The sequence below is a fragment of the Silurus aristotelis genome (genome assembly GCF_946808225.1).
Source record: "Silurus aristotelis genome assembly, chromosome: 28".
Taxonomy (NCBI): domain Eukaryota; kingdom Metazoa; phylum Chordata; class Actinopteri; order Siluriformes; family Siluridae; genus Silurus; species Silurus aristotelis.
In genome coordinates, this window is record NC_139601.1 from 7,736,710 (window position 1) to 7,750,912 (window position 14,203).

General features: G+C 34.7%; 2 protein-coding genes across 4 annotated transcripts in view; both read left to right on the plus strand.

Annotated features, from left to right (window-relative positions):
* The window catches only part of cntn2 (contactin 2), a 41,274-nt gene extending 36,284 nt beyond the window's left edge, over positions 1 to 4,990 (plus strand). For 2 of the 3 annotated variants that reach the window (XM_083534075.1, XM_083534076.1), the window contains exons 21-23: positions 989 to 1,101; positions 1,816 to 1,984; positions 2,102 to 4,990. In XM_083534075.1, the coding sequence (XP_083390201.1) occupies positions 989 to 1,101; positions 1,816 to 1,984; positions 2,102 to 2,205 (386 nt within the window). In that variant the 3' untranslated portion in view covers positions 2,206 to 4,990. The remainder of the gene's footprint in view (positions 1 to 988; positions 1,102 to 1,815; positions 1,985 to 2,101) is intronic. The other variant, XR_014532237.1, reaches the window with a different exon arrangement.
* A 1,901-nt stretch (positions 4,991 to 6,891) lies between these two features.
* chia.1 (chitinase, acidic.1) lies at positions 6,892 to 11,192 on the plus strand. The gene is made up of 12 exons (XM_083534231.1): positions 6,892 to 7,178; positions 7,512 to 7,579; positions 7,666 to 7,695; positions 8,649 to 8,853; positions 9,034 to 9,090; positions 9,493 to 9,658; positions 9,755 to 9,879; positions 9,975 to 10,098; positions 10,184 to 10,366; positions 10,477 to 10,593; positions 10,689 to 10,815; positions 10,924 to 11,192. Exons 2-12 carry the CDS (start codon positions 7,555 to 7,557, stop codon positions 11,130 to 11,132), a joined length of 1,368 nt encoding a protein of 455 aa, XP_083390357.1. The 5' UTR covers positions 6,892 to 7,178; positions 7,512 to 7,554; the 3' UTR covers positions 11,133 to 11,192.
* The last annotated feature ends 3,011 nt before the right edge of the window (positions 11,193 to 14,203 follow it).

Here is a 14,203-nt window from a genome sequence, read left to right on the forward strand (position 1 = left end):
GAAACCCATCTTGGAAAACCTCTGTGTGAATCTAAACACACATTTATTTACGACGCCCTTTCTTTACTCAGATATAGAAATAAATAAATAAATAAATAAATATACTTACGTGAAAAATTACTTTTAATCAATAAACATTTGTTTTACTGATGCACTAAGTCTGAAATCAAGCAACAAAATCCACCATAATTACTTAGAGCATGAAGACAAAATATTTTTTATCAATGTTTTAATGTTGAGTTTGGTTTCACTAATAATAAACATACATTACCATAAAGCATCGATATTTGTCTATGCCCATATGCTTGTAACCAGCTCAAGGATAAATAGTGTTATTAAAGGTATCTAGTCTGCACTGTCTATAACATAAACGAAAAACAGCTTATAAAAAGCTAAAATGTTCAGTTTAACATTTTGTTTTGTTTTGAATTTGTCATTGCTATTTAAAAAAATGTTATATAAAGATATTACAATAACTGCAATATTTAATTAAAGTGCACCATAAAAAAATCACAATGTTTATATATCATTTTGACAACCCAGTAAAATGGACAAACAACATTTGTGTTGTCTAATCTACTCGAGTTAAAACTAATATAGTAATAGAAAATAAATATTCTGCTGCTGTTCATTTAAAATGCCACAAAATAGTACACAAAATAAATTACAAGTGAAGTTTAAGATTCTGGGCAGGTGGTAGCTCAGTGGTTAAGGGGGTCAGGACTTGGGTCAGAAGGTCCTGGGTTCAAATCCACGCACCACCTTAACCATCACCTGCTCGCTCTATTCAGCCCTTATCCAGAGTGACTAAGCAGAGAACTGAACTGATTTTAGTCTGCCAAATGCCACAAATGTAAAATGTCTGCCAAATGCCACAAATGTAACTGTTCAATCACTTAAGATCTAATAATAAATATATACATTGTGTGTGTGTGTGTGTGTGTGTGTGTGTGTGTGTGTGTGTGTATATATGTCTTTTATTTTTTAGCCCCTAACCGCCCACCAGGGAATGTTTCCTGGAAGACGGATGGTTCATGGGTAACAGTGAGGTGGGATCATGTTAAGTCTATGGACAATGAGTCTGCAGTGCTGGGATACAAAGTAAGTGGCGCACAGGGATATGTACATTATTGACTCGTTTTCAATAATGAAACAATTAAACCTTAATGTAGTAAAGTTAATTAATGCCAAACAAATGTCTCAGTTAAATTAACTTCAGTAGTTTCCGGACTATAACATCCTTAATTAAACAAGATTCCATTTAAACCAGCTGTTCTTGTGTCATAATGAGTGCAGATGGCCTTTAAAACAGGGAAAAGATTATTCAAGACAACATTATATAGAACTGAAAATGTAAATACTAAAAGTTAATTATTATTATTATTATTATTATTATTATTATTATTATTGTTGTTGTTGTTGTTATTGTTGGTTATTATTATTATTATTATTCTTTGTTTTCCTCTTCCTCTACTTCTTCTTCTTATTATTATTTTTATTATTATTTTAGTGTTGTTGTGAGCATTATTAATTCCTGGAATTATGTACATTTTTTAGATAGTTTTCGACATTGTTTTCTACATTGTGCTACTAATGATTACCTTTCAGGTCATTGTAGTATTGCTTGTGTAAAACAATTATTAATTTAGGGGCTTATATACAATGGGTAATAACTATGAGGGGTGTATACATAACCATGTCTGCTTTGACTTTGCTGAAAACTCTTATTGCTATTTATAACATATGTAGTTAATAGTTAAATAACAAAATAATTAAAGGTACAGGTACCTATTTAAATTTCTCTTGTTTTTATAGGTCCTGTACAAGCATGAAGGGCAGTCAGCTTTAAAAGTGTTAGACAAAGGCAAGACATCAATCAACCTTCCACTTCCCAAAGATAATGGCTATGTGGTCTTGGAAATCCGATCTTGGGGAGAGGGAGGTGATGGAGAAGCTCACGAGATCATAGTGTCTCGAGACTCAGGTCAGTACGTTGCCTATTATTAACAGAATACCAGAATGGGTATGCTAAACAGTCAGCAGAACATTTGTTTAAATGAAAGATGAGAAGACCTGATTATGTGTTTTGTTTGTTCTACAGGAACTGGGATGATGGTTCAGAAAAACAGTGTGGGATCCTTCAGCACATTATTTTTGCTCTGGCATGCTGTGGTTCTCATTGTGACTGGCTTATCTGTGCTGTGATCAGCCAGTGCAAAGGTCTTTTCCTAGTAATAGCCCACAGATATTGGCTGGCTACCCCCCAGGTGGGGTGCATCTTTTGGCAGTGGGATTTAAAATTAGGGAGGTTGGGGGGAGGGGGAGTGCCTGGGATTTTAATACTAAATATGAAAAAAATACAACATTTGTTTTACTCTTTTGTATAAAAAAAAATAATTTTTACCAAAAACAACTTGTGTTGTAAACTTTGCCTTGTGGGGGGAAATCAGTACATTTTCGATTACATTGAATTAATCTGTGACTGTTGGTACTGGGCTTACATCATCAATATACACAGGAACACAGATTGTAACAGGTTAATATCAATATACTTGATGCTGTACAAACAATGGGTCTCATTTATCAATTTTCCAGTAAGTCTGTGTATAAATACTTTTTGAAGTCAAACCACATTAAATTGGGATTATACAGCACATCACATTACAAGACATACCAGACCAGTCACCTATTGGGCCTTTCTCTAATAAAGTACTAAATAGCATTAAAGGTAATAGATTAGAATGTGTAATGTTAAAAGCTGCCATGGAAAACAGATCAAAAGACAGTATAAATAGAGTTTTTGCTTTTTCTTTTGTTAATTTATTACAGTAAACTGCCTGGTTTTATGTGATAATTTATGGATTTATAATTTTTTTCTTAAATTGATGCCTTTTATATGAAAGAACGAGTTTCAAATTCATTACATTTGTGTGATGTTATTTCAGCTTGACTGCATAACTCAATGGATTTTTCTTTCAATTATTTAAAGCCAATCAATAAATGTTAGCTTAGTTTTCTTCAGGATCATGATCAGGATATGAAAAGTTTTTGGATTTTTATAAATTCCAAATGTATTGTTTAAATGTTCCTATAAAGAACTTGATAGCTTGATAAATGAGGTCCAATGTTGCCATATGTTCGTCATAGTATTCTGTGTGAATCAGTATGTTGAAAGAAAGCTCTTTTTTATAGGTTGTTGCCAGTGTGTGGCAGCATGAAGAATGAGGACTCAATATGAGGAGTAGAATGAAACCAAACTTTTTATTTTGCTAAAAAAACAATTGTAGTGTCTGTGTCAACGTCTGAAATATTGTAGAGCCAATTGACACTCAACACAATCACCATATTTCTACTATGTGTACCCGAATGTGTGAGTGTGTGTGTGTGTGTGTGTGTGTGTGTGTGTGTGTGTGTGTGTGTGTGTGTGTGTGTGTGTGTGTGTGTGTGTGTGTCTGTCTGTCTGTCAGTCTGTCTGTTTGTCTGTCTGTCTGTCTGTGTGCGCTTTTTGTGGCTGATTTAGGAGAATGGTTGCCCTAGACACTGATAATGCAGGCGGTCTGGCTTGTGAGGTTATCATTATGTATCAGGGTAATTTCCTTATCAAAGCCATTACTATCATTTATTTATTTTTTTTTATCAAGTGTTATGTAAAAGAATAATCACTAACTAGAAATGAATTGTTTGCGATTAATCCAGTAAAAAAGTCCAGGCAGATGTTGTACAATGCATTGGGTTAGAGTGCACTATGGTTAATCATCTTACTGTGCTAATATTTATGGCAGTATTTTCCCTCTGATGTATGTGCACTATAGATTTGTACATGCATGGCCTAGTTATGATGTAAGATACATAATCTTGTTTTTTATTTTTTTGCTATTTACCAATATCAGGATCAGGACTACACCCAGTATAATGTTACTAGATTTACCAGGTTTTGTATTATCCAAGTGTTTGATCATAGAGACAGTACTTCACATTTCTTTAAAAGTCTTAAAACATAACAAGGAAAAAAATTCTGCTTTTTAATTTTTCTATATTACCACATTTAACAAGGACATGAGGTATAGTTACAATCACACATCATCAATTTACAATCCAACCCTGTTTCTGGTTATGTTTTAAAGTTTTTTTATTCAATGGTCAGTCCAGTCAGGACACACACACACACACACACACACACACACACACACACACACACACACACACACACACACACACACACAGTGAACAATTTTGTAAAGTGGTACTATATTCATGTCCTGTGTCAGGTTTACCACTACTACTATTATCTAGTCATATTCCGTAAACACACATTTGCTAAATCGTTCCCTTTTTTTTTATGAATACTAACCACAAATTAATAGATGCACTAAAGAAGAGCATTGTCAGAAATTTGGTAGCAATCTAGGACTTTCATCACACACAGGGACGCATTCTTCATACCACTCACTGCATTTTGTTATTTCTATTTTCAAGTATTGTTGTATTTATATTAATATTCTTCTTTCCGAATAATGGCTCATTACCTAATGCTGCAAAATTATTATTGCTTGTTTTTAAATATACTTCCTTTCTATTCATCAGAGCTACATCATTTGTGAGAAAACAGGGACCAAGCATTAAAATGATCAGAGCTTAGACAAAATATAATCTTTGTTTGAATGTATAAAACCATACATTTCAATCAAATGTGCACTATGCCTTCATTTAATTTATTTCTTATTGCCATGGTGTTTCACATAGGGTTTTTTCCTTGTCTGAATTCAGATCACTGTATCTACATAACATAAAATCCATTACAAAATAAAATTGGTTACAGTTTGATAAAAGGAGTCACTTTCTACATTTAATGTCACCTGAGGTTAGATTGGGTTATCTACTTAAACTACCATATATTGTAATTGTCTGGTTGACCCTGTTCAATGTGAATTGAATGAGCATTTCATCAAATGGAGCTTGTAAATATTCTTCAATAAACACTCTCTGATTGTATTTAATGCAAGCATTGTCTGGTATTTCACCACATCCTATACTCAATCAAGTCTCTTGCTAAACTTTCTTTCGGCTTCTCCCGTTAGGGGTCGCCACAGCAGATCCTTCGCATGTTTGATTTGGCACATGTTTTTATGCTGGATGCCCTTCCTAACGCAACCCTCCCCAATTTATCCGGATTTGGGACCGTCACAGAAAGTGGCTGGGGGTTGGTTCCCTGACCGGGGATCGAACCCGGGCCACACTGGTGAGAGCGCCGCATCCTAACCACTAGACCACCAGGGAACCTCAATCAATCAAGTCTTTTACTAAAGTACTAAAAGTACATTTACAAAGAGCTCTTTCTCCCAGTACATAAATAGAGTTAAAGTACTACATGGTAACCCCAGTACAGTACAGTAGCTGTGGAAGGATCTATTTCTGGTTACATGGCATTTGGCAGATGGCCTGGTCCAAAGCAACATACATATAATTAATTTTTTTATGCATTCAAGGGCTACAAGCCTTGCTTTATTCTGTTATCAGTTTGACAATTATTGTTAAATAATTTTATATAAAAGTAGGTCTGATAGTAGTGTCTACTACAAAGCAAATCACAAGCTTTTAAAAATGGCTCTTTAAAATATAAAAAAAAAAAAAGTGTCATCCCATTAAATGCACATGGATCTACTTTCTGGCTGCTCCACACAACCCAAGCATAATAGTAAACAGAGTATGAAATATACAATAAAAAAAATTATATGGTTTGTTCATCTGATTCATTGAAAACTCTTGTAACAGGGAGCTTTGTATTTTTTTTTTTACGTGACAGTCTGTGGGTATTTTTAAGGGTGTCATTAACTTCAAAAGAGACAGGTTAAGGAGCGGCTGTTTATAGTTGCAGTTATGTAAGTGATAAGAAGAAATTTTTATGTTGCACAATAATGTAACTATAAGCTGCTCAAAAATGACTTTTTATTAATTTTTATTAATTAAAATATTTTGGCAAATGTGGTTTAAGAGAAATAAAGTACTTAAAGTGTTGTTATAGAACATTATTTAATTTAGTGTTCCTTATATTGTGATTTAATAGTTAATGAAAAACTATTTTCCTTAGTTTGTAATGTTATTATTATTATTATTCTTATAATTATTATTATTATTATTATTATTATTATTATTATTATTATTATTATTATTATTATTATTATTATTATAATTTAGTAGTTACCCAGCCATTGGGGTTGCACAAGCCAGTGCACTCTTAGTGCCGGTCCCAAGCCCGGATAAATAGGGAGGGTTGTGTTAGAAAGGGCATCCAGCATAAAACATGTGCCAAATAAAATATGCGGATCAGGAATCCGAATTTCATACCAGATTGGTCGAGGCCCGGGTTACCAACAACCACCGCATGTATCGTTAGCCAACAGGGTACAGGTGGAAATTGGGCTACTGTTGGCTGAAGGAGGAGAGGCAGATGTACAGGACAGGGGGTATGGAGAAGGATGATTCGCTGTGGCGACCTCTAATGGGAAAAGCCGAAGGAAGAAGTAATAGTAGTAGTATTATTAGTAGTAGTAGTATTATAGTAGTAAGGGATTGTAAATGTTCCACATGTCTAATACATTGAACATGTCTTTTAAATTGCCTGTTTGTGCATTCATGTCTCCTTTCTCTCTCTCTCTCTCTCTCTCTCTCTCTCTCTCTCTCTCTCTCTCTCTCTCTCTCTTTTGCTCTCTCTAACTCATTGCAGCTTTCGAATTACAACAATGGGCGTAAATGCAATACACCAAACCCACTATTTGGAGCTCAATTGCTGCCTTTGAAAATGAGTTCCTGGTTACTGGACCCTATGTACCTAAATGATCTTACAGCAAAGAGGGTAGAGTGGTGACCACTTCATATTTGCAGAATTTGCAGTAATTATATATTTGCACTAATTCGCTAATGTTTAATGTGACTATTAATATCCTAAACTACATTATTTATGCAAATAATAAAATGTTCAGTCAGAAATTGTTCAAAAAGGCTTACCGTAAACTGTGGTAAAGCAATGTATCATAAATCAATAAATTATCAGTCTATTTCCTTCTTGCTGATTAGACTTTTAAACACTTATCACCTGCACTTTGGTACTTATTAATAAAACCTAAGTATAAATGAGCTTGAACATGTTCAACTGACTTCAGAGGATTCTCTTGTGACAGGTAAATATATTAATGACAAGCATTAATGGGCTGCATATTTTGGATGTAGAAAAGGTGTAAATATTTTGCATTAGTTGTGTACAAACAAACGTGTATTTGTTAGGGTAAACGGCTGTAATCAGAAATTCAATAAATATCTATTGTTGGTTAAACATATATATCATGTGAGGGTAAACTTCTAGCAGGCATATTTTTTTTTACTAAACTGCAATTCAATACTAAGAAAAACTAGTTGAATATTGTTTTTATCTTTATAATTTTACTCCTACAAATGTTTTGTTAGACAATTGTATTATTATATATACACTGATTACTCACTAATCATATCTCTAGGTGGATTTCAAATCTCAATTAACTGAGTTGATTCAGCACCACCATGTCCAAATTCACTCTTATAGCAGGTAGAAAATGACATCTAAAAATATTTCACAAATTTTGACGTGATTCTGTCAGCATATTTTACTAATTTGTTAACATTTTTACACAGGACTAGGACTCCTGCTTTCTCTTCAGCTTGGTAATTTTCTCTGTTTTTATTTTTAATTGTTCAATGAAGTTAAGGTAAAGTTCTGGTACTGGTGCCTAGGTCAAAACTAACACTTTATTCATCAAAGTTGTGCAGAATTAAAAGATTCTTAAATCATTTAAAGATTTGTGCAGATCTATATTTATTAATTGAGACATGGTCAAAGACGTGTGTAAACAATGAATCTGTGATTCATCTGTGTGGATTCAAGCAGCACAAAAATAGCAAAATATCATGTCACATTCAATGTATAACACCCCAGTTTATATATTCATGTCTAATGCATGGAGCACACCCTAATATAAGGTGGCATGAAAGTCAGAGAAGAATGGTAAATCATTTGCCACACTAACTAGATCGGAGTAAAGTTTTCTAAAAAAAAAAAAAAAAAAAAAAAAAAAAAAGGGTAAATAATTTTGACTTAGTCAGTTAGAGATGCATATGTCTAAGGTTGCTGTAGACACAAAGTCATTTATTGATGTGTGCTCTGTTTTATTTTTATAAAACACCTATGTGAATTACATTTTTAAACAGGATTTTGTTGTTTGTATGATATAGTAAAGCTAAAGTTCTTTTAGATTTTTTCAGGTTTTTACAAAAATTTAATAGATTGCTATAAGGCATGAATTAATAAGTAAATAAGTAATTATTGCTTTTAATTTCATTATTATACATTAAAGGTATAAATAACAGGGTAGAAAATATTTCAATAATTGCACTTTACCTTTTTGCTTTATTTGCTTTATTTGTATTAGAGTAAATTTAATTAAATATTAAAACATAAAGGCCAGACAGGGGCTAGACATTAAATTAATGAATAAGGAAATCAAATCAGCTTTATCCATATGCAATTTAGCCCATTAAATTTGCCTGCTATTTTGTAAAAAAGATTTCTTAGACATTTTGTTGAATGTTGTCTTTAATCAAACTGTTCCTCCCAACAGCTTATTCTACAAAGCTGGTGTGTTACTTCAGTAACTGGTCCCAGTACAGACCTAGCAATAGTCGTTTCACTCCTGACAATGTTGATCCCTTCCTCTGCACACATGTCATCTATGCACTGGCAACCATCAGCCATGACAATCAGCTTAGTTCTATTGAGTGGAATGACGTGGAAATGTACAAGAAACTGAACAGCCTGAAAAATGTGTAAGTGGAAGTAAAAACTGTAGTAGTCATGTTTATTTTAGTAATAAGCTACTCCTAACTTCAGTAAATCAGATACTATGCAAAAATGATGTACCAACATAATGACATACATACACACAATAAATGTATTAAAATTGATATGTGTTCTGTTTCTGTGCAATCCCTTTCTTTTTCTTACAGAAACCCTTCTTTGAAGACACTGCTGTCAGTTGGAGGCTTATACAATGGCATTAGCCCGTAGGTACCCCTAATGAAATTACAAGTAGACAGCACTTACAGTTTCTAATCCATACAATAATTCTAAAACCAAACATGTTATAAACATGAAGCTTTTATAAACAATGGCCTAGCATGGGTTATTAAACTTGTTAATGGTTAAGGGTATGGGTTACTAATCAGAAGGTCTGAGGTTTAAACCCTAGCACCACCAAGCTGCAATATCTAACCATGTCTGGACTGTGCTCCCAGGTGTGAGGGATGGCATAATATCTTTCTTCTGGCAAACATAGTAAAACTAGTTAATCGTGAGCATATGTGAGTTATGTATGCAGAAGAGACCCCTTATTATGCTTAGACAAATTAAGCAATCATTTACAATAATTTGTAATAAATAAACATAGATCACATGCTCTTGCACAGGTATATTAACATGGTGGCCACTCCAGACAATCGTAGGACCTTCATCCGTTCTGCTTTGCTTTTTCTCCGGACTCATGATTTTGATGGCCTAGATCTGGCCTGGGAGTTCCCAGGACAAAATGGCAGTACTGCTAATGACAAGGAGAGGTTTACTGCACTAATCAAGGTAAGCAGACTGTATATGGAGCTGAATAATTTGTAATTTTCATGTCATTGCAAGTGAATTCATGCCATTTGTACTGTTAAACCTTGTATTTTGCAGGAGTTGAGGCAAGCCATAAAACAGGAAGCTATAGACACAAGGAAGACACAGCTTCTACTTTCAGTCAAAGTAGGAGCTCTTAAGCCGACCATTGATGCAGCTTATCAAGTCCCTGAAATTACAAGGTACTCCAGAAATACCTGTGACATCTTCAGTGGCTTAGAAAAACATAGGTTGGTTAGTTTAAAAGGTTGGTCATTATATTTTTATATTGTTACAGTGAAGTAGACTTTGTCAGCATCATGACTTATGACTACCATGGGGCATGGGAGAAGGTTACTGGTCACAACAGTCCTCTTTTCAAGAGTTCTCTAGATAAAGGAAACCATGAACAACACAATATTGTAAGATCAAGTCTTTTTCAAGGTAAATAAAAACAGTTAAAATGTCTTCTTGTTTTGGTCTAAATTGTATTCTTACTTTGTTCAGAATGCAACTGTGTCTTACTGGATGAGCAAAGGGGCTCGACCTGAAAAGCTGATGCTGGGTTTCCCCACATATGGACGCACTTTCCGCCTTACCACCACTTCAACAGGCCTTGGTGCACCGACAAATGGCCCAGCTGATGCTGGCCCTTACACACATGATGCTGGCTACTGGTCCTATTATGAGGTGAGTGAATATAGGTTCTTATTTAAGCCTAACACTGGTTTTATAGTAAATCTCTAAGAATAATGAGGAAATTCTATAAATAATGTTGATGGCGCTTTTTGATCCATTAGATCTGTACTTTTGCATCAGCAACCAAAGTAGAATGGATCAATGAACAGATCGTTCCATATGCCACTCATGGAACATCTTGGGTGGGCTATGACAACAAAGAAAGCTTTGCTATAAAGGTAAAAAAAAAAGACACACTGTTTTAACAATACAATTTTCACAACTACATATGCACTTGTGTTATATTTAATGTTTTTTTTAAACCTTTTTTTAGGCTCAGTGGCTCACATCCATGAACCTAGGTGGTGCATCAGTATGGACCCTGGATCTAGATGACTTTGGAGGACATTTCTGCTCAGAGGGAGACTACCCTCTTGTTAACCACCTTCGCAATTCTCTGGGTAAATCAGTGTTATTTGTTTAATTAGATATTTTGACTAGAAGTCAGGGGAAAAAATCAAATAAGTTGAAACAGTTCTTTGCCATTTTTAAACTGTTATCTTCTATAGGTTTCACTCCCAAGCCAACCACAACTCATCCCCCAACCACAACCCCAGACCCTATTGCCAAGTTTTGTGTTGGAAAACCTGATGGTCTGTACCCAAACCCTACTGATGCCAGCAGCTATTTCCAGTGCTTCAAAGGAAACACCTACTTGCACAAATGCCAACCAGGCCTGGTCTATGTTGATGCCTGTAAATGCTGCAATTGGCCATAAGAAGCCAGAAAATAAGTGTCAGAAAATTCAATAAATAAAAGCTATGAATCCTTTACATAATATTTACTCTTCCTGTTTCTGGTTTACAGTAATATAAAGTGCTAGATATATCATTTTAATCAGTTTAAATTGCAGTTGTGTAATTTCACATTCAAACTATCCTATGTGAGGTATAACTTTTTGTGACATCACTTCCTAAATATAATAATAGTTTTTTTTTGTTCTTTTTAGGTAGATGCTTAAAATCACATAATAACAATATGAAAAAAGATAAACAACATAATAAAACAGACAAGAAACCAATGGCATATATGGAAATCTTGATGATTATGCATTAAAAAAAATTAATAGTCTTATAAAATGTCATTATTGATTTACTTTAAATGTGCAGTTTTTGTTGATGTCCTCACTAGTTTCTTTGTACAAAAGCTATTTTTACACATTAGTCTGGTTGTAAATGACAACCCATCCATTAGGGTTGCACATGCCAGTGCACTCTTAGTGCCGATTCCAAGCCCAGGTAAATGGGGAGGTTTGTGTTAGGTAAGGCATTCGGCGTAAAACATGTGCCAAATTAAATATGTGGATCATGAATCAGGCCAGATTGGACGAGGCCCGAGTTATCAACGACCGCCACAGGGATTGTCAGCCTGTTTGAAGGGGTGATGATAAATATCATCAATGCCTATGCTCCACAAGTGGGTTGTAAGATGGAGAAGAAGAAATTCTGGAGTGAGATAGATAAAGTGGTAGAAGGTGTACCTAGGAAAGAACGATTGGTGATTGGGGCAGACTTCAATGACCATGTTGGTGAAGGGAACTGAGGTGATGAGAAGGTGATGGGTAGGTATGGGGTATCTTAGGGAGAGGAATGTGGAAGGGCAGATGGTGGTAGATTTTGCTAAAAGAGTGGAAATGGCAGTGGTAAATACATATTTGTAAGAAGAAGGAGAAGCATAGTGTGACTTATAAGAGTGAAGAAAGTTGCACACAGGTGGACTGTGATGTTCTATTTAGGAGATGCAACCTGAAGGAGATTAGAGACTGTAAGGTGTGGGCAGGTGACAGTGTAGCTAGACAGCATCGGATTGTGGTCTGTAGGATGGCTTTAAAGGTAAAGAAGAAGGGGAGGAGTGTGAGGACTGAAAAAAGAATAAGATGGTGTAAACTGAAGGATGAAGACTGTAGTGTAATGTTCAGGGAAGAGGTCAGACAGGGGGTCAGTGGTGGTGAAGAGGTGCTGGATGATTGGGCAACTATTGCAGAAGTGATAAGGGAGACAGCTAGGAAGGTACTTGGTGTGACATCTGCAGAGGTGGGAAGTAATGGAGTACAAATACTTTTTTTGGTATCAGTACTTTACTCCACTATTTATTTTTCAGACAACTTTTTACTTTTACTCATTAAATTTTTACACAAATATCTGTACTTTTTACTTCTTACATTTTCAAAACCGGCTCGTTACTTTAGTTTTAATCCATTGATTTGGTGAAATATAAAAATTTCACTGCGCGCCGATTTCAGCCGAACAACCGATTTACTTTTACTGCGCGTCTTTTTCAATCCGCTGGTGTATAAAGTCCTGACTCTCACTCTTTACGAAGATAAGATTCAGCAGGCAGAAGGCAGTAAGAAGTTTGGGGTTAATGTGGATAAGACAGAGGGAGTCAGTGATGTAAACATGACTGAGAACAGACACATTCATGATCATCATCATCTTTTCTCTGCTTGTGTTCTATATGTGGATCTTCAGCCTGGATACATTTATTCGGTAACAACATTTTTAATTAGTTTTGTATTAATATGTATATATATATTTGGCTGTCAAAATTCTAATTATTTTAAAGGGCACTAAATGTTATTAACGCGCTATCAATTCAGCGCGCATTTCTGTTTCTACTATAAAAAAAAAAAAATTTAAATACATAAATAAATAACTAAATATAAAAGAGGCGAAATTAAAACCTCCAGCAAAACATACACTAATTCACGAAGTCCCTTCTTTACTTAGATATAAAATAAATAAATAAACTCCACCGAAAAATATTTTAAATTAGTAAACTTTTGTTTTATTTCTGTGCCAAATCTCAAATCAAACACCAAATCCGCCATGTTTTACACAATTTACCCTCTGGGTGGCGTTTTGTGGGTTTTTCCCTCATAATGGTGACACGAACTTAAATTACTGTCTTTATTGTTCGTACAGATAAAAACAATACATCATTTAAATCTGTAAAATGTCTATGATTATAAATATATAAAAGCTTAACTTGACTTGAAGAGGTGCACTTTCTCCGGTATCACCTCATTAGCTGTCCGTGTGGAAACATAGCAAAGGCTCTTAATGATGTCCACACATCCCTGCACTGTTATAGCCTTTATATTTAATCACTGTACATATGCTTACATAAATATCACATGCTGTACATATGATACATATTTATCTGCACTATTTGCACGATTGATAGATAGATCTATCTATCTATCTATCTATCTATCTATCTATCTATCTATCTATCTATCTATCTATCTATCTATCTATCTATCTATCTATCTATCTATCTATCTAATATTAATATGATGTGAGGTACAGTTAACAGCTAAAACAGGTAGCAGTAATAACTACTTTTTACTTAAGTACATGTCAGAGCCAAGACTTCTTTACTTTCACTTAAGTAAAAAGGAATAATCAGTACTTCAGCTTTTACCCGAGTATTTTAAAACATGAGTATCTCTACTTCTACTTAAGTAAAGGATGTGTGTACTTTTGCCACCTCTGGACATCTGGAAATAGAAAGGAAGACAAAGAGACATGGTGGTGGAATGAGGAGGTACAGGAAAGCATAAGGAGAATGAGGTTGGCAAAAGAATTGGGATTGGCAGAGAGATGACAAAAGTAGTCAGGAGTTCAAAGATATGTGGCAGTAGGTAAAGAGGGATGTGGCAAAAGTTAAGGAAAAGGCATATAAGGAGTTGAAGGAGAAAAGGATTTGTACCAATTGGCCAGGCAGAGGGACCATGCTGGAAAGGATGTGCAGCAAGTTAGAGCAATAAAGGATTCAGATGGAAAT

Excerpts from the sequence above, each read along its gene's own strand:
- chia.1 (XM_083534231.1), top strand. The coding sequence starts at position 7,555 with ATGTCCAAATTCACTCTTATAGCAG. Across the intron at positions 10,099-10,183 it reads ACCATGAACAACACAATATT|AATGCAACTGTGTCTTACTG; the intron begins GTAAGATCAAGT and ends TACTTTGTTCAG. Across the intron at positions 10,816-10,923 it reads CCACCTTCGCAATTCTCTGG|GTTTCACTCCCAAGCCAACC; the intron begins GTAAATCAGTGT and ends TATCTTCTATAG.